The 21,592-nt window shown below is 42.5% G+C and overlaps 1 protein-coding gene across 1 annotated transcript in view; it reads left to right on the forward strand.

Annotated features, from left to right (window-relative positions):
* The window catches only part of CCDC186 (coiled-coil domain containing 186), a 127,695-nt gene that overhangs the window by 41,130 nt on the left and 64,973 nt on the right, over nucleotides 1–21,592 (forward strand). Inside the window, exons 4-6 of the mRNA XM_073595853.1 lie at nucleotides 7,760–7,888; nucleotides 12,706–12,918; nucleotides 17,990–18,109. Coding sequence (XP_073451954.1) covers nucleotides 7,760–7,888; nucleotides 12,706–12,918; nucleotides 17,990–18,109 — 462 coding nt within the window. The remainder of the gene's footprint in view (nucleotides 1–7,759; nucleotides 7,889–12,705; nucleotides 12,919–17,989; nucleotides 18,110–21,592) is intronic.

Genomic DNA, 21,592 nt, shown 5'->3' on the forward strand with positions numbered 1-21,592 from the left:
TAGTATGTGACACACGATAGCGGGGTAATAACGAGGCCAAGAGTTATGAAATGACTTCCTGATATTGCAGCATGTGAGCCGGTCACCTGTGCTGGCAACGACCTGCAAGTGCTGCTTTGCTGAGTCCTAGGCAGACTTTCTTTTCTTTGTTGATTTATTTTCTATTCCATAGGATTATTTCATATTTACCTTTTTAAAGTTGGAGATGGGGCTCGAGGCTCCTTTCCACATGTTTATCACATGAACCTTAAAGAGGTTTTAAAGCTGAACTCCAGGTCTGATCTTTATATATGAGTTTGCATGTTCTCGCTGTGCCTGCGTGGGTTTCCTCCGGGTACTCCGGTTTCCTCCCACACTCCAAAGACATGCTGGTAGGTTAATTAGATCCTGTCTAAATTGTCCCTAGTATGTATGAATGTGAGTTAGGGACCTTAGATTGTAAGCTCCTCGAGTGTAGGGACTGATGTGAATGTACAATGTATATGTAAAGCGCTGCGTAAATTGATGGCGCTATATAAGTACCATAAATAAATATTGTATACTTAGATTGGTCCAGGTTGGCCCAATGTAAGTATGCATATCTCATACCTGAGGGGCCACTGGGGAAGCTGGCAATCACTGTAGTAGTTGGTGCTAGTTGCGGCTACTACAGTGATAGCCGTGATCTTCAAAGACGTGTGCCAAGCGGAAGAGAAAACTTTTTGTGGACAGGGTAACACCAGTCTCTCTCAAAAAAAAAATATTAGACTTTATTGGCTTAGCATAGGAGATGACATCTAGTTATAAAAAGTAATTAATAAATGTATTTGTTTATGTTAAAAGCACATAATTTACAGATACAAAAACACAAAACATCAAGTGACAAATTGCCCCCTAGTGACCTGAAATATAATTAGGGTCTTATGTTGAAAAACTGGCTCAGTAAACTGGAAGGGTAAATATTTACATACAATCCTATGTAAATATAAAGGTCAATTATTCCGCGCTTAGGAAAAAAAGGGAACTGCAGCCCCCCCAGCAAAGAATATCACCTCAGTGAAATTCAGAAAAAAGAAATCCTATTATGGGGGAATTGGCACTGTTCAAAAGTGTTCAACAAATAAATAAAGGTAAATGCAAATCAATAAAAAATAAAAATAAAATTAGATACTCCAAAAAAAAAATATGAACCCAAACACGCTGATGTACTATAAAGTGCAAAGTGTTGGAAGATATGTGATCTGAAATATATATAAAATAAATAAATACAATTCATGAAAAAAAAAAAAAAAACTAAGAGCCCTTGCACACTGGGGCGGGGGGCGGCGTCGGCGGTAAAACGCCACTATTATTAGCGGCGTTTTACCGTCGGTATGCGGCCGCTAGCGGGGCGGTTTTACCCCCCGCTAGCGGCCGAGAAAGGGTTAAATACCACCGCAAAGCGCCTCTGCAGAGGCGCATTGCCGGCGGTATAGCCGCGCCGTCCCATTGATTTCAATGGGCAGGAGCGGTAAAGGAGCGGTATACACACCGCTCCTTCACCGCTCTGAAGATGCTGCTGGCAGGACTTTTTTTACCGTCCTGCCAGCGCATCGCTCCAGTGTGCAAGCCCTCGGGGCTTTCACACTGGGATGACAGCAGCGGCACTTTCGGGGCGGTTTGCAGGCGCTATTATTAGCGCAATAGCGCCTGCAAACCGCCCCAGTGTGCAAGGGCTCTTACAGTGATTTTAAAAACACCAAATAACGTCCTGTAAAAAAGCTGGAAAATAAATAAATAAAACCAAAGTTTTTCAAGTGAATCCGCAGCAAACCACAGTGAAAAAAAAAATGATAAAATGTGATATGAAAAATACTGTGTGTAAATATGATAATAAGTCTCTGTGTCCTGGAAAGAATTATTACAGTCAGTGAAAAACTATTGTGCCTCAATCCAGAAATAAAACTCCAAAAAAGTTCTTAATGTGGTGATTCATCAAGTGCTCCCCGCCTTCAACTGCAACCCCACTTGTGCCCGCACTCACCAGAGCGCCTAACCCCTGCAGGGGTAATAGGCGTGTAAGCTAAGATCCAGCAGTGATGTTTCCTGGTAGTGGATGATCCTTCACACGGGTGCCGTTATCTTCCCCCTTTTTTTTCCTTTATATACCACGGAAATCCTCTTATTAGTCCCCAGCGATAGACATTGCTGGCTCCTTTTCTCTCAATGCTGCTTCTCTGAACTCCTGGTCTCCACAGGAAAGACCTCTCATATCATATTTACACACAGTATTTTTCATATCACATTTTATCATTTTTTTGCTATTTTTTCACTGTGATTTGCTGCGGATTCACTTGAAAGACTTTGGTTTTATTTATTTATTTTTCAGCTTTTTTACAGGACGTTATTTGGTGTTTTTAAAATCACTGTTAGTTATTTATTTTTCATAAATTGTATTTATTTTATATATATTTCAGATCATATATCTTCCAACACTTTGCACTTTATAGTACATCAGCGTGTTTGGGTTCAAAATTTTTTTTGGAGTATCTAATTTTATTTCTATTTTTTATTGATTTGCATTTACCTTTATTTATTTGTTGAACACTTTTGAACAGCGCCAATTCCCCCATAATAGGATCTTTTTTTTTTTTTTTTAATCCCATGTAAATGCATAGCATAATCAAAATACTTTGGTTTATACACTTCCAGTTGTAGAGGTCAACGCGTTTTACCAGAATATGGCTTCTTCGGGACCAAGGATATTGAGCGGAAATCACTAGATGAAGATAATGGCACATTATTAGCACCAATCATTTTTTTACATAATATATATAATCATAAATAATTATATCTTTACAACAAAAAAGTGCTCACATCAATGTGGTTGATCGTAAAGCCTAAACATTAGCCTCGGGGGCAGGCACAGGAGTAAATAATCATAATTATTTAGTGGAATCCAAATAGGGCTAGAAAGGCCCACATGTGCCCAACAGAGAAGTATATATGGGCTAAAATATAGATGGCCCAAGAATGTAATCGTAGGCCCAGCAGGGAAGAATGGTCTCCATAAGATTAGGAAACAAATGGACATCCATCTAGGCATAAAAACACCAGGGCTTAAAATGATCAAGCTGCTCTCTGACTCGCCACGCCAACTGCCATGATGCACATGTGCCAAGCAGATTCCTATCTACACACTGACCACAAGGGGTCACTTACACAACACTGCTGCCATTAATAACATGTCTTGTATTTTTTAATTGGTCACAAGCCAGTCTCTGATTGGACAGGGCACAGAGGAGGGGTGACATCACGATCTCTACCCTGTCCAAACAGAAAATACTTTATATTCAATGGAAAAAAAATAAAAAAAAGTGTGACCCCATGTGATTAGTGTGCTGTTGGGGAGTAACCTGGCACAGGACTCAAACGATGGCGTCTATCACTATAGTAGCGTTGACTACTACAGTGGTTGTCTTTCGCAGTGGCCCCTTATGTATGAGATTTTCAATGCTTACATTGGTCTGTGCTGGATCATTGTAACTATGTAATACAGAACATAAGAGGAGTTTGGATTTAACACTTTACTCATTCAGGGCAAACAGTCAGAATCGGTGGAAAGCAGTCTATAGCTGGCTATCAGCTGGTGTGGGGGAGCCACTGCAGGTTCTGGAAAGATCCTGTTCAGTGCTTCAGTGAGTGCTGGAAGAGCAGAGCAGAGACATTCGCAGCTCTCCGCTCTGAGCAGATGGAGAACCGAGCAATCAGTGGTCATTCAATCGCTCCCATCTCATCTTCAAGCCAGCCTCGGACAGCTGCAGCATCCCACCAGTGTTGCAGCATAGAGGTGAGTATATGTTTATTTTGTTTGCAAACGCCAAACTTCTTTAAAGCCCAACTCCGGGAATCTATGAAGTTATCTCTTGCAGTGGGGCTACGCCCACACTGCAAAAGGTTAGCTGTTAGTTTTGTTTAGGGGAGAGAAGAGCAGAGAGCAGTGATGGAGAGTCCCAGCTATCAACTCTGAGCAGACCGAGGTCTAGGGGACACACAAAAGCAGATTTACTTACCCAATACTCTGCTTCTCCCTGCTTCTGAATCTTCTCCCCTGTGCTTTATCAGGCTAAGGTCCTCAATTCATCAAGAACAGTGCAGGCTTAATTGCTGTGCACTAGATGTGAGGATATTGAAGGGGACAGTCCACTGCTGGGGTGTGGGGAGCACCATCTGCTGGTATAGTGAAAGATCAGAGACGAAAAGGGTGAGTCTTCTCTCCCCTAAACAAAACGAGCAGTTTGCAGTCCCACTGCAAGGGATAATTCAATAGCTTCCCAGAGTTGGGCTTTAAAGAAGAAGTTTGGGGTTTGCAAAAAATGAATGAATATATATATATATATATATATATATATATATATATATATATATATATATATATATATATATATATATATATATATATATATATGTATATGTATATATACACACACATACACACACACACACATACACATACACACACACACACACACACACACACACACACACACACACACACACACACACTCACCTCTATGCTGCAGCACTGATGGGATACTGCAGCTGTCCTACGTCAGACTGAAGACTGGGAACTGAGCAATTGCGTGACCGTTGATTGGTTCTACGTCTTAGTGGAGAGCTGTGAATGTCAGTCACTGCTCTCTGCTCTACTCTTCCAGCACTCACTGGAGTATTGGGCAAGGGAGAGGGTGGGCACAGCTGACTCCGGTTCTTTCAGGATCTTTCCACAGCTCCACCACGTCAGCTGATGGCGGGCTTTAGCCTACTTTCATCTGATTCTGGGTCACAGGAGAGCAAAAGTAAGTGTAAGTGCACTCCTTTGACCCACAAGAGAAGCATGGCCAGAAAGATTGTATTCTCCTCCATGAGACACAGAGGGTATATACACTTCCATTTGAGAAAGGAACTGTAGTAGCACACAACGATCAAATGATTTGCGTTAAGCTCATCACATTTATTTTATGTATTTACTGTATATATAATAAAATAGTTAGAAAGTGGATGAGCACAGAATGCGTTCCAGAGGGAGAAGTTGCTGGAACGTGCAGCCCGTTCTTTTATTTAGGTCAGCTTTGTTGTGACACACCTTCTACTGTTATAGTGCAAATGGAGACACTTCAAAGCTGAGCAAAGATCAAAGTCACTATAGACACAGAAATCTAGATAAAGAGCATGAAGGTTCACCCAGTTGGAAACACAGCCTGCATCGTCCTACGCAAAAGTGACAAGAAGTCAGGAGCTGGGGAGCTGAGAAAACTGCTTTGCTTCTACCTGTCAGACCCACCAGGGGCCAGTCAGATATCTGGGTTGTATTTATAAGGCTCTGTTCACATATATTGGAATTGTATGCGTTTTGAACTGCATCCGATCCGCATGACATGTGAATCGAGCCAGTTAACATGAATGTGTGGTGTAGTGGCAGTCTGAATTCGCTGAAAATTTTAAAAGAGTCCTGTGCCTTTTCTGAGCACTACAGTGTGGTTTAGAGGCAAACTCTGGGCTCATTGCCTTCTATGGGAATGCATCTGAATCGCACATTGGATCAGTTTTGTACACTAATTTGATTCCACAAAAAAAACAAGCGGTTTGGATTTTGAGCGGGGGGAAAAAAAAATGGCATGGGGTCCCAACAAAATCCTTACTAGACCCTTGTCCGAGCATGCAGCCTTTCAGGCCAGAAATGTGGGGGAGGGGGGCAAGAGCAAGCATCCCCCCCCCCCCTCCTGAACCATACCAGGCCACATGCCCTCAACATGGGGTTGCTCTGGGGGGGGGGGGGGTGAAGCGCCTTGTCCCCATGTTGATGAGAACAAGGGCCTCTTCCCTGCAACCCTGGCCAGTGGTTATGGGTGTCTGCAGGCAGGGGGCTTGTCGGAACCTGGAAGCCGGCATCCCCCTATGCTCATATACACCTCTACTCATTCATCAAAAAAAGTGCCAAAAAGAAATAAAAACACAGACACAGTTTTTGACAATTCTTTTATTCAAAATAAAAAAAATGTCCCCCAGTATAGATCCATCGTCAATCATGATGTCCGCCAACCCGAAAAAAGAAAAGAAAAGCTCTGCTCACACCAAGCAGTTCTTAATTGGCTAAGGGGCAGGGCGACCTGGTGAAGCCACCGGGCAGAACTGAATAGTGCATGCTGGGTCGTGACATTGTACGGGGGCGATGCCACCAGGTGACCCCGCAGGCAGATAATTACAATGCTGTTCTTAAAAAAGGAAGCATCACTTCTATTTAATATGAGCATTTCTATTCAAGGGTGTCAAGAAAAAAAGTTGTTTGTCATTGCATCTCTGGACATTTTAAAAGGACTGTCATTTGAGGTGTGCCTGGACTTCTTAGCTCCAAGTCAATTGCCCCAATAACCCTTCCAATGACTAATTTCTATCTTTATTGCCTAACCCTTTACAAGAGTTGTTAGTGTCAGGAAAAATGGTCGTACTTCCTTCTTTCTTCTTCTTCTTTTTTTTTTTTTTTTTTTTTTTTTTTTTTTATATTAGTTATGTATTATTTATTTTGTAAAATTTAAAAAGTACTGCGTTTCAAAAACAATATCTGAATAGTGCAAAATATTACATTAAAAATAAAATACAGTGCATAACCACTCTAGAGATTCAGTGACAAGGTAACCTTTCCTAAATTTTAGTATTTCATAATAAATCGGCCCCAAAGAAAAAAAGGAATCCCAGATGTTCATATGAACAAGGTGATAATGTGCAATCCTAACGTGAAACCTTTACCATCCCATTTGGGCACTCTCTCAACTTTTTGGGGTTAGACCCTCGCTACAAAGGTCTCAAGCACATGTCCGTTTTTAAATCTTAGGGTCAGGCTTAAGCATTCCTCGTGGATCCAACCGATAAGGCAAATACAGGGCAAATCGGCTCAAAAGACAAAGATAATGCTCTCTGTTAAAAAAAAAAAAAAAACATTCATTACGTCACCAAACACTCACATGAGCACAAGGTGACCTCATTCATTTACGGTGCAAGGCATAAGGGAAGAAGCAGTGCTGCCTGTGTGTCACTGCAAAGCTGCTGGCTAATCCTAGATCTCGTCCAGCCCTATGTACCTTCTTCTCACAGCAATCACTAGACTCTTCTCAATGCGTTTCGTCATTGCTGATGTCATAAGTTATCATTTTTTGTTCTTCTTTGTAACTCGGTGTGTAAATATGTGGGTTTCAGAATTGTATATGTAGAAGAAATTGAAGGCATCCTGAAAGCTTTCTTCTTTATCAACTTAAAGCTGAACTCTGGGATAAGCAAATATTGTCTAGATACAAGAGTCGTATATTCTTCCTGGAATCTCGGTGGGATTTGTGTATTTCTTCCAGATTTGTGCAGCAATCCAGTGTGAGACTTTTCTTGTAATAAAGACCGCTCACTGCTGCTCCCTCCTTGTGCAGGGTGACTGGTCTTGTCTCCGCCCCCTCCTGTAGTTTTCTTCAGGTAGCCTGTAGTGGGAGGAGCCTGATTGGTCCCTCCCATAGTTCTGCTCCCTACACAGGCTATGTATATTTTAGAGATGATGTCACTGCAAATTTACAAGGTTTATATCTGGGTTTGCAAAGGCACACGAAAAATGGATATTATCCTTGTGGCTATTGGGAAAAAGGAATAAAATGTAGGTTTTTGAGCCTATTGTTCAGCTTTCAGCTAACCAATATTAAAGGTTATTAATTAAACTCCAAACGTTGTGTGTTAATCCAATAATTTTCCTTCATCTTTCCAGCTGGAGGGAAGAATAGAAGAACTCAACCGAGAGCTGAAATCAGCGAAGGACAGGATGGTGGCACAGGACGCCGCTGCTAAGAACGCAATCCAACAGCTTCACAAGGAGCTTTCCGCCCGGACAGAGCAGGTAATTGGCAGCCATGAACTGCTATAGAGAAAAACCCAAAAAATTGCATACAGCTTTGGCCGCATAACTTACCTGTAATGAACGATGTCCCACATTGGGAGATAGCTGGATCCTGGAGAATTCCTCACTTCAAGGATGCCTGTCCTCTTCCTGTCTCTGAACTTCCAATGCTGCAGTCATTAACAGCTTTGGGGCTTCAGGCAGAACGGCAGTACAGATGGTCTGACAAGGACACGCCCCCTCCTTTCTGCTCTTCCAATGAGACAAGTTTTTTCGTTGATATCACGATCTGTAAATGGGGGAGAGAATCCTGTGACTAATCAGACTTTCTCCCCCACTCCCCTGTTCACAGATAGTGTTGCAGGTTGTGCAATATATATTTTAGGGCGTGTTTTTATATATATATATATATATATATCTCTTTCATGTGACAACACTGAAGAAATGACACTTTGCTACAATGTAAAGTAGTGAGTGTACAGCTTGTATAACAGTGTAAATTTGCTGTCCCCTCAAAATAACTCAACACACAGCCATTAATGTCTAAACCACTGGCAACAAAAGTGAGTACACCCCTAAGTGTAAATGTCCAAATTGGGCCCAATTAGCCATTTTCCCTCCCCGATGTCATGTGACCTGTTAGTGTTACAGGGTCTCAGGTGTGAGTGGGGAGCAGGTGTGTTAAATTTGGTGTTATCGCTCTCACTCTCTCATACTGGTCACTGGAAGTTCAATATGGCACCTCATGGCAAAGAACTCTCAGGATCTGAAAAAAAAAAATTGTGGCTTTACATAAAGATGGCCTAGGCTATATAAAGATTGCCAATACCCTGCTACTGAGCTGCAGCACGGTGGCCAAGGCCATAGAGTGGTTTAACAGGACAGGTTTCACTCAGAACAGGCCTCTCCATGGTCGACCAAAGAAGTTGAGTGCACGTGCTCAGCGTCATATCCAGAGGTTGTCTTTGGGAAATAGACGTATGAGTGCTGCCAGCATTGCTGTAGAGGTTGAAGGGGTGAGGGGTCACCCTGTCAGTGCTCGGACCACTCCGCACACTGCATCAAATTGGTCTGCATGTCATTCCCAGAAGGAAGCCTCTTCTAAAGATGATGCACAAGAAAGCCCGCAAACAGTTTGCTGAAGACAAGCAGACTAAGGACATGAATTACTGGAACCATGTCCTGTGGTCTAATGAGACCAAGATAAACTTATGTGGTTTAGATGGTGTCAAGCGTGTGTGGCGGCAACCAGGTGAGGAGTACGTAAGTGTGTCTTGCCTACAGTCAAACATAGTGGTGGGAGTGTCATGGTCTGGGGCTGCATGAGTGCTGCCGGAACTGGGGAACTACAGTTCATTGAAGGAACCATGAATGCCAATATGTACTTTGACATACTGAAGCAGAGCACGATCCCCTCACTTCAGAGACTGGGCTGCAGGGCAGTATTCTAACGTGATAATGACCCCAAACACACCTCCAAGATGACCACTGCCTTGCTAAAGAAGCCGAGGGTAAAGGTGATGGACTGGCCAAGCATGTCTCCAGACCTAAACCCTATTGAGCGTCTGTGGGGCATCCTCACACGGAAGGTGGAGGAGCGCAAGGTCTCTAACATTCACCAGCTCCGTGATGTCGTCATGGAGGAGTAGAAGAGGACTCCAGTGGCAACCTGTGAAGCTCCGGGTGAACCCCATGCCCAAGAGGGTTAAGGCAGTGCTGGAAAATAATGGTGGCCACACAAAATATTTGTCACTTTGGGCCCAATTTGGACATTTTCACTTAGGGGTGTACTCACTTTTGTTGCCAGCGGTTTACACATTAATGGCTGTGTGAGTTATTTTGAGGGGACAGCAAATTTACACTGTTATATAAGCTGTACACTCACTACTTTACATTGTAGCAAACTGTAACTTCTTCAGTGTTGTCACTTGAAAAGATATAATAAAATATTTACAAAAATTTGAGGGGTGTACTCACTTTTGTGAGATACTGTGTATGTATGTGTGTGTGTGTGTGTATATATATATGTTTAAGTTTCTTAAAGCTGAACTAGCGTCACTATACTCACCTGCTCTCTAATGGTCCGAAGTCCGTGAAGGGGTTTCTCTTCCTCACCAGCATCTTCTCCCCTAGTGCAGGTCTTCAGGCTCTTTTATTGGCGGGTGTGGAATGACGCAAGTCCTGCACAGAAGTCGTTCATCCCAGCACACAGGGACCGAGCTGGCAGTGTAAGCGGAGCTGCACGTGTGCATCTCCTCTTACATGCTGCAGGAGATTGAAAGCACGCAGGTAGTTGTGTTTTATTGCAGACAAGCCATTGCTTGTCTCTTCTGTGATAGCCTGCTTGCTCACATGGTTTTTGTTTCAAATCATTAAAGTGAAAACTGTATTAAATTCACATCCTAAAATATATATAATATAATATGCAATATATTGCAGCTTACTAATCATTAGATGTGGTAGCTGCGTTCTTTTTCTTTTTTAGGCTTTTTTCCTTCTTTTTTTAGTTGGTGATCTGGCCAGTAACGCACCATCTGAAGTAGAATGCCCCCACTCTGGATGAAGGCACAACAGAGACCCCTATGGACAGCAGCATTGTCAGTCTGGGGGGGGGGGGGGGGGGGGGAGTGCGAGATGCATTAGCAGATATAGTAACACTAACAAACTGAGACCAAACTCAAGATGACACTTTATAAGAGGTAACAGCAAGTGTTCTCTTTTCCTTTTGGGATAAAGATTTTACACAAAAGCTGAGCATTCTGTCAGTGGTAAATGGTTTCTCTCAACTCTCTAACTGCTACATATTCAGGACAGCTTGTTCTCTTGAAAAACATTAGACGTACTGGCAGGATCACCAGATGAAAATAAAGGAAGAATAAAATGAATGCAGCCATCACAGAATTGGTAAGCTGCAATATAAAAATGTTTCCTTTTGGGTTCAATATTACTATAACCACTTCCTTTCTGCGCTATAGTTGAAAAGTGGCTACGGCACAGCTTTGTTCTGCATGGATGCCCTCCCAGAGCCACGCTCCCTGGAGTCCTTTGGACACAGCCGATCACAGATCGGGGTAAAGAGCCAATCGCAGTGGCCCTTTACCATGTGATCACAGCTGATCACAATGTAAACAGACTTGCCAGTTATCGGCAGTACTTTACTCACATGCTGTTACCGGCCAGTGTCACGGGACATGTAAACAGATAATTAGGGCACTGATTATCAATGCAGCCCCATCAGTGCCCATAAGTTCCGCATATAAGTGCCCATCGGTGCAGCCTCATCAGTGCACATCAGCGAAGCAGAAAATTTACTTATTTGCTAAATTTTATAACAGAAACTAAAAAAAAAAGTTTTTTTTTTTTTTTAGAATCTTTGGTCTTTTTTGTGTTTGTTTCTTTAGCTAAAAATATACAATCCAGTGGTGAATAAATACAACCAAAAGAAAGCTCTGTGTGAATATGATAAAAATGTTATTTGGGTACAGTGCAGCATGACCGCGCAATTGTCATTCAAAGTGTGACAGCGCTGAAAGCTGACAATTTGCCTGGGCAGGAAGGGGTGAAAGTGCCCAGTAGGCAAGTGATTTAATAGTGTCATATAAAATATATTTTCAGGTGGGCAAGTCTTCAGCTGAACGCTGCACTTGTCCTTTCTGCGTGCAAGGGGGGGCCTTAAGTATGCACTATATATTTAGGTAAAAGCTAATGTGTTAATGACAGAAGGATCCATTGCCTGTGTCAGTGTTAAAGTGTTACTTAACCCAGGACCCTGCATTCACTATATCTGGTCTCCCACAGTACACAGAACATGTAAATGCAATTATTTTAGTAAATATAAACTGCTAAATACCCTTTTCTCATCAGCAGTTAGAGCAGTTCTGTGACTTCTGTCAGTGTCTGGTTAAAGCTTGTAGGAGTAGTTTTCATTCTCCCCTGACTGTCCTATAAGACTGCAGGACCCCTGACTTTGTGTTTGGATAGTGCTGATTGGCCCTGTCCTGATCACATGAACATTCCCAAGAAAAGAAAAACTCTCTAGCAATACACACCAAACTGAGCATGTGCAGGCTGTCCCCTGGCCTCTTTTAATGTCCAGAGATGAGTTGGAGACACTGGAAGGAGGTAAGGATGAGAGGAGACAGCATCAAACAGCTTTTTTACACAATGCAAAGAATTAACTCCTTGGTTTCTACAGTGAGTATAACAAGCATGCTTTGCTGCATATACAGACTGATTTTACTGTTGTTGGTTTAGTAACACTTTAGGTAAAGTTGACCTTTTTAATAGCATACTTCACCCTAAATACAGGTGAAACATGTAGCTAATGCAGCGCCCCCCCCCCCCCCGATCCCCCATTGTGGCAGCTGGTGGGGGATCCTCTACCACAATTTAAAAACAGTGCAGCCGTGTGGGGCCCCGCCCACACAGCTCCATCTTTAATTTGCAGAGTTCTGTGAATGATCGAACTACAAATCCTGTTTTCCACTGCGACAGACAGCTTGTAGTTCTCGATTCATTTTGAGGTCGCTGGTGAGCGCTCTAGTAGTTTTGATTCTTTTTTTGATCTTCCATAACTACCCATTTGGGAGGTATGGGCAGACCACTGTACTGAGTGTCTATGGAGCCTGACATTGCACCACGATGTGCTGATCAAGGATGCATTACTGTGCAGACTCCATTGTAAAAAAAAAATTATTAAAAGCACATTTTTTCGCTGCGTGTGCATTTATTATTTTTTACGCACTTCGCCTTTAAGAAGTTTTAGAATATGTAGTATATTACTTTTAGTAATTATTTTTTGTTTGTTTTTTTTTCAGGCAAATAAGAAGTGCGAGGAGGCTCGACAGGAGAAAGAGGCGATGGTCATGAAGTATGTCAGGGGGGAGAAGGAGTCTCTGGATCTGAGGAAAGAGAAGGAAGTTTTGGAGAGGAAACTGAGGGAAGCAAACAAGGAGATTGAGAAACACAACAACAGGATCAAACTGCTAACTCAGGAAAAAGGCCGATTACACCAGCTGCATGAAGCCAAGGTAGAAACTAGGACCGGGACTCGCAAACATACATTGTCTCTCAATATTGTTACACCATAATGAATCACATCCAGGCTCGTCTGTCCGCAGTGCTGGAGGATGTGTCTGCTCAATCCACTTAGTATCACGGCACTGAGTTTTACTACAAACTCCTTCCATATATCTGTATCAAATCTACCGGTAAAACATTCCGTGCCTCCTGCCCACTTCACTCCTGTAAGTTTCCCAAATAACTGTCCCACAAAGGTATTGGGCATTTGATCCCAGCGCATATATTTAATTGATAAAATAATATTCAGAAATAGAAGTGTTAGGCTTCTTGCAGCTTGAAAAAGCTCAGTACAGCTTTTTTAAAAATTTTTGTTAATTTTTTTTACGGAGCTAAAATACTGTCTTTAATTGTAATGTGCCCCTGCACACAGGTGCGTAAACAAGCGCTGTGCATTCTTCAGTTAAAAAATAAATAAATAGAAAAATCAGCTTTTTTGGTCAGTAATTTACACCCCATGCACGCAAATATGTGCGACTGTGCACAAATGTGAGCAAATGGCCATTTACATATTGTGCAGAATGAGAAACCGTGAATCTGTTTTTGTGCATTTGAGCGAAATTACATGAACGCATATACGCGAAAATGCGTGTAAATACATGCAAATACATACAAAAAAAGAAGTAGATGCTGAAACGAGTATCATGTGCAAGAGACCTTTAATAGTTTATTTTATCAAAAAACAAAAGAGAAATTCAAATGAAATCAATATTTGGTGTGACCACCTTTTGCCTTCAAAACAGCATCAATACTTCTAGGTACACTTGCACACAGATTTTGAAGGAACTCAGCAGGTAGGTTGTTTCAAACCTCTTGGAGAACTAACCACAGATCTTCTGTGGATGTCGGCTGCCTCAACTCCATGATGATATCAGGGCTCTGTGTGGGCCAAACCATCACTTCCAGGACTTCTTTTTTTACACTGGAGATAGTTCTCAATGACATTGGATGTATGTTTGGGGTGGTTGTTCTGCCGCAGAATAAATTTGGGGCTAGTCGCACCCCTCCCTGATGATATGGCATGATGGATATCTGCCTGTATTTCTCCGCATTGACCAAATCTCCAACTCCATTTACGGAAATGCAGCCCCAAACTTGCAAGGAAACATGCTTCACTGTTGCCTGCAGACCCTCATTATTGTACAACTCTCCAGCTGGCGAATACAAACTGCCTCCTGCTACAGCCAAAAATTTCACATTTGACTCCTCATTCCAGAGCACCTGCTGCCATTTTTCTGCACCCCAGCTGCTATGTTTCATGCATAGTTGAGTCACTTGGCCTTGTTTCCATGTCAAAGGTATGGCTTTTTGGCCGCAACTCTTTAATGAAGACCACTTCTGGCCAAACTTCTGCAGACTTTAGATGGGTGTACCTGGGTCCCACTGGATTCCACCAGTTCTGTGCTGATGGTGCTGCTGGATGTCTTCCAATGTTGAAGGGAAGTAAGCATGATGTGTCTTTCATCTACTGCATTAAAGTGGTTGTAAACCCTTACATATACCCAGTAAAATGACCAGCCTCAGGTGATACACAGGGATGAAAGAAATTCTCCTACAGACGTTGTAGCTGTTAATCTGCAGTCTTCGCCTCTCTATCACCGTTTAAAGTCCTGAATTCATAAATCTTGTCTGAGCTTTTAGGGAAAAAGGGGGGGCAGGGAACTGAAGTTGCACTCTGCAGAGCTCAGTGAGGATAGCTCTGGGAGCTGATTTGGATTGGATACATCCCCCTTTACACAGCTCGCAGGAACAGAGCTGAGGCTGTCAATCGCCTGTCACCATTCTTCTCTTGGTGTCAGGAAAGAAATGACACTTAGTGCTCTTAATTGAGACAAGTACATACTGAAGAGGGATATGCTTTGTTCATATTTCATGTCTGAGGTTTACAACCACTTTAAGTTTCCTTGGCTGACCACTGTGTCTACAATCCTCAACATTGCCTATTTCTTTGTTCTTCTGCAAACGGACTTGAACAGCACATCTTGAATCCCCAATCCGCTTGAAATCTTTGCCTGGGAGAGACCTTGCTGATGCAGTAGAATTACCTTGTGTGTTGTTGCTGTTCTCAGTCTTGCCACGGTGTATGACCTGAAACTGTCCTCCACAACCTCACCTTAGTAGCAGAGTTTGGCTGCTCCTTACCCAGTTGTAAAGGATACGTTCACCTTTACAAAAAAATATAAATGCACATCTTTTTGCAGGTAAAAAAATGTTCACTTATTTCTTTTTTTGGGAGCCTGGAAAGCATTGCACCCATGATCAGCAGATTATGTGTGTAAGCTGTTTGGCCATACGGCCAAGCGGTTACACGCCAGCAGGAAGCATCAATGAACTACCACGGCGCTCAACAGGGTTGACAAGCCAACTGCCGCAAAGGCTGTCAGACCTTGTAGTTTTTTGATTCACATAACCCTGTAATTGGATTGAGCCCCGCACGGCTACATCTTTTCCAAATTGAGACAGCTAGCAGGAGGGAAAAGATTCCCCGCTAGCTGTCAGACTGGGTTTGGGGGGAGCGGGGGCTAGTGCATCTGTAATGTGGTCCATAAAGACATGGATGAGCAAGTTTAGGGTGGAGGAACTTGACTGACCTGCACAAAGACCTGACCTCAACCTAATAGAACGCCTTTGGAATGAATTCGAGTGTGGACTGTGAACCAGGATTTCTCATCCAACATCAGTGCCTGACCTCACAAATATCCTTCTGGAAGAATGGTCCAACATTCCCATAGACACACTCCCAAACCTTGTGGACAGCCTTCCCAGAAGAGTTGAAGCTGTTATAGCTGCAAAGGGTGGGCCAACTCAATATTGAACCCTACGGACTAAGACTGGGATACCATTAAAGTTCATGTGCGTGTAAAGACAGGTATCCCAATACTTGTGACAATATAGTCTGTGTGTGTATACACACACACACACGAGAAAATTATTATTTGATCCCCTACAGATTTTGTAAGTTTGCCCACTTTACAAAGAGTTGATCTATCATTTTTTATCATAGGTGTATTTTAAATGATAGAGACAGAATATCAACTAAGTATCCAGAAAAAAAAAAAAAACACGATACAAATGTTATAGAGTTGCAGTTCAGTGAGTAAAATAAGTATTTGATCCTCTACCAACCAACAATAATTCTGGCTCCCACAGACTGGCTACAGTATGTGCTCATGTGGTACACAGATTAGTCCTGTCAATTTAAGAAGGTCCTCCTAAAGGCAACTCGTTATGTGTATAAAAGACACTTGTCCACAGAATGTTTCTTTTCATTCAAACTTCACCATAATGGGCAAGACCAAAGTGCTGTCAAAGGACGTCAGGGACAACATTGTAGACCTGCACAAGGCTAGAATGTGCTTCAAGACCATCAGCAAAAAGCTTGGTGAGAAGCAGACAACTGTTGGAGCGATTTATTTGCAAATGAAAGATTTCGCCTCATGGGGTAAGGATGATTATGAGAAAAGTGAGGGATCAGCCCAGAACTACACAGGAGGAGCTTGTGAATGATTTCAAGGCAGTTGGGACCACAGTCACCAAACAAAACATTGGTAACACAATACGCTGCCATAGATAGAAATCCAACACAATCTACTGCGCTTTGGGGCTTAGTCTATAGGTAGGTGGTGCAGCCAACCCTCTGGATAGAAAGTAAAATGCCTGTGGTCTTGCTGCCCTCCTCAGAACAATGGGTATCCTTAGAACGGAAACATAAGATGGATAGAAATCCTGCAGTGCCCGCAAGGTCCTCCTCCTCAAGAAGGCACATGTACAGGCCCATCTGAAGTTTGCCATGAACCTCTAAATCTTTCAGAGAAGGATTGGGACAAAGTGCTGTGGTCAGATGAGACCAAAATTGTGCAATTTGGCATTAACTCGACTGGAGGAAGACAAATACTGACTATGATCCTAAGAACACCATCCCTACAGACAAGCACGCAGGTGGAAACATTATGCTTTAGGGCTGTTTCTCTGCTAAAGGTACAGGCTACCTTTGCCGCATTGAGGGGCCAATGGGCGGGGCCGTGTATTATAAAATCTTGGATTGGAACTTCCTTCCCTCAGCCAGAACACAGAAGATGGGTCGTGGATGGGTTTTCCAGCAGGACAATGACCCAAAACACACTGCCAAGGCAACAAAGAAGTGGCTCAAGAAGAAGCACATTAAGGTCATGGAGTGACCTAGTCAATCTCCAGACCTTAATCCTACAGGAGGGAGCTGAAACATCAAGTTGCCAAGCGACAGCCAAGAAACCATAAGGATTTAGAGAAGATCTGTAAAGAAGAGTAGACCAAAAACCCTCCTGCGATGTGTACAAACCTACTACAAGAAACATCTTACCTCTGTGCTTGTCAACAAGGGTTCCTCTACCAAGTACTAAGTCACGTTTTGCTTGGGGATCAATTACTTATTTTACTCACTGAACTGCAACTCCATTTATAACATTTGTATCATGTTTTTTCTGGATTTTTGGGTGATATTCTGTCTCTATCATTTAAAATACACCTATGATAAAAATCATAGACCCTTCATTTCTTTGTAAGTGGGCAAACTTCCAAAATCTGCAGGGGATCAAATAATTTCCCCACTGTACACACTATATACAGTATACATAATATAAATATATATATATATAATCAGTACAGTATGTATGCATTCTGTAGGAGGGTGAGGTCTGCATACATCAAATCAAAAGTTATGTTGTTGCTAACTTTTTGGATCTGGCTCCTCGATTTTTGGAGGCTTTATTTTAGGCCTCATATATATTAAGCAGATTATATTCAAATGGGAACTTTAAAAAGACTAATTATTCCACTTAGTGTAAGTATTATCGGCTGAGTAGGAAGAGCTCTGTCTTTTTCTGCCATCAATTAGTCTTTGATTTTTGTAAATTAGAACTAATTATATAACACCCGTCTATTCTAAATCCACAGCTTACTTAAGCTACTTTACCAAGAAGTTAAATCGCTTTCCAGGGGGGGTCCAAAAGCTTTGATTTACCTATTTTTTTCTTTTTAATCTAGGAAAATGAAACTAGCAGACAGAGCCGTGACATCGAGAAGCTTAAAGAAGAGGTTAATTCATATGCCATCAAAGTGAAGTGGGCTCATAACAAACTTAAAACAGAGCTGGATGCGCACAAGGTTAGTGGAGGAGTCTGGGAGGAAGTTAATGTGCAGCATTTTTATTCTGTAAAGAATCCCTAGAACTCTATTTGGGTCAGTGGACGAATCTGGGAGGACAGCAATGTGTGGGGATGTTTGTCCTGTATAGAATTGTTTCCTATCTGGGCCAGTGGAGGAGTCTGGGTGGATGGTGATGTACAGTAATGTACACTAATCAGCTATAACATTACCACTGACAGGTAAAATAGCTAACATTAATTATCTACTTCCAATGGCATCTGAAAATGGGTAGGATATACCGCATTTCCCCAAAAATAAGATCGGTTCTTATTGGCTACAAAAAACACACTAGGGCTTATTTTCAGGGCATGTCTTATTTATTTACGGTATGTACAACAATATACATTTATTCAAATACAGTCCTGACTATCTTAAAGTGGTTTTAACCCCAAAAAGAAAAAATAAATATCATGATCCTTTAAAGCATGATAGAAAGCACAGTTACCCACCGTAGCTCTTCTTCCCCCGCTTTGAGCACTGCAGAGGAAGAGGGCGCTCACGTCGGCCGGAAGGAGAGGAGAAGATCTCCGGCCGGTCACGTGAGCTGCAAGTGAGGTCTTTTCCACAGTAAAGTTACAAAAAGAGACACACTGCACATTATATAATCCTTTTACAAAACGCATTACATGTATTTACGACGACTTTAACTTGGGCTTATGTTCGGGGTAGGGCTTATATTGCAGCCATCCCCGAAAATGATGCTAGGTCTTCTTTTCGGGGAAACGGGGTATTAGGCGGCCAGTGTAAGGATTTGTGCAAAACTGTAATGGCTAGAAGACTGGGTCAGAGCATCTCCAAAATTCAACTCTTGTGGAATGTTCCCAGTCTGCAGTTTTCAGGACTGACCAAAAGTAGTCCAAAGAAGAAAAACCGTCGAAAAAAATACTGGGCCATCGGCGGCCAAGGCTGATTGAAGCACGTGAGGAGCAAAGTCTGGCCTGTGTAGTCCGATCCAATTGAAGAGCTACTGTAGCTCAAAATGATGAAAAAGTTAATGCTGGTTCTGATAGAAAGCTGTCGGCACACACATTGCATTCCAGTTTGTTGCATATGGGACTGCGTAGCTGAAGACCAGTCAGGGTGCCCATGCTGATCTGTATCCAAAGCCAAAAGCGCATATAATGGGCACATGAGCATCAGAACTGGACCACAGGAGAAATGGAAAAAAACTACGTGTTTGAGGTGTTTACTTGCCCTCCAGATCTTAATCCAATTGAGCATTTGTGGGATGTGTTTGAAAAACAAGTCCGATCCAGGGGGCCCCACCACACAACTTACAGGACTTAAAGTGGTTGTAAAGGCACAAGGTTTTTTCCTTCATGCATTCTGTGCATGAAGGTAAAAAAACCTTCTGTGTGCAGCCCCCCCACCCCTAATACTTACCCAAGCCCCCTCTCGATCCAGTGATATCCACGAGAGCCTTGCCTCTCCAGGGACTTGTACTCCTGATTGGCTATTGGCTCCTGTTGCTGTCAATCAAAGGTTGTAAGCCACTCTGGAGACTGAGAGGGCGGGGCAGAGCTGCAGCTCTGTACGTGAATAGACACACACAGCAGCGGCGTGGCTCAGCTCGGGTTCCCCCATAGCAAGCTGCTTGCTGTGGGGACATCCGACAGGGGGGGGGGGGGGGGCCCAGGAGCATGGGCGTGGGGCCCGAGAAGAGAGGAATCTGGGCCACTCTGTGCAAAACCACTGCACAGAGCAGGTAAGTAACATAACATGTTTATTAATTTAATGGGGGAAAAATATAAAGCTTTGCAATCCCTTTAACCACTTACCGATCGATTGACTTCTACAGCGTGGTTGGATAACTCTGGGATGACGCATGATGATGTCCTCCCAGAATCGCGCCTCCTAGGGCGCCCACCCGGGAATGAGTCTTCCAGACCCGGCGCGTCACAGATCTGGGTAAAGGGCCAATGACAGCGGCCCTTTACCATGTGATCTCCCCGTACAGTGACGGAGCGATCAGTTGAGCATATCCGGTTCAGTTCCTCCCCTCTCCTCGCACTGATCGGTACAGTGTGCAAGGGGAGGAGGGAGGCAGTGCAGCAGTGCTATGGGCTGGGTGTGAAGTTCCCACAGCGCTGATCTGTATCCATCCATCTATCCTCATCCATGGCTCATCCGTGCCACATCAGTGCTCATCCGTGCCACATCCATGCCACATAAGTGCCCATCGGTGCTACTACTGTGCCTCCCAAAAGTGTAATCGGTAGTCAAATTATATTTGAAATGAATGACCTTAGAACGCTTGATGGTGCTACCTGCATGTTGGGCCTCTGTATGTGGCCAGGCTGTGGTAAAGTCCCACACATGTGGTATCGCCATACTCGGGAGAAGTAGCCAATTTTATTTTGGGAAATGTAAAGCAAAACATATACAGCGCTGGTAAAAAAATATATATATAACCACACCATGAATATACTATATATAAAGTGCTCTGTGCAATATTGCTAAACGTAAATCCACGAATAACATAGGTAGTGAATGTTGGTATACAGTGGGTGCAATACACAAATCAGCTGCCACTTGCCAATAAACCACATACATAAAGTGCAAATTTCAATAGATACGCAATCGATGCTACCCAATTGCTAGTGAAATATATATTGTGTACTAACAAAGTTAGAGTAATAAGTGCTGATAAACAATCCTAAATCAATGCCATCAGCTGGGCTACTACACAGGGCTCTTAATAGCAGCTCCGCAATACTTCACTATATTGCTTTTCTCTTTTTTTTGGGTCGACATCTGCAAGTATATGACCTATCTGTTATGAACATCAGCCATTCATATCTGTATCTACATCAGAGGCATCACTTTACAACATCTATGGTGATTGACTGATAACACAGAGTGAAGAAATGCTGTTTTCTTTCCAGTGAGGCTGCTATTAAGAGCCCTGTGTAGTAGCCCAGCTGATGGCATTGATTTAGGATTGTTTATCAGCACTTATTACTCTAACTTTGTTAGTACACAATATATATTTCGCTATTTCACCAGCAACTGGGTAGCACCGATTGCGTATCTATTGAAATTTGCACTTTATGTATGTGGTTTATTGGCAAGTGGCAGCTGATTTGTGTATTGCACCCACTGTATACCAACATTCACTACCTATGTTATTCATGGATTTACGTTTAGTAATATTGCACAGAGCACTTTATATATAGTATATTCATGGTGTGGTTATATATATATTTTTTTACCAGCGCTGTATATGTTTTGCTTTATATTTTTCAAGTATTAGTACTTTTTTTTACAGCAGCGGTAACATATTTATCATTTGGTAATTGTCGCTAGCGCTGCTTTATTCACATATCTTCAATTTTATTTTGGGGTGTCATTTTTGCTATGTTAGAAATATCTTCTAAATTGACAACTTTGTATTAAAGAAAGTGTTTTTCATTTTCTTTCCACATTTTCTAAAAACTTGTG

The sequence above is a fragment of the Aquarana catesbeiana genome, linkage group LG08 (assembly GCF_042186555.1).
Source record: "Aquarana catesbeiana isolate 2022-GZ linkage group LG08, ASM4218655v1, whole genome shotgun sequence".
Lineage (NCBI taxonomy): Eukaryota > Metazoa > Chordata > Amphibia > Anura > Ranidae > Aquarana > Aquarana catesbeiana.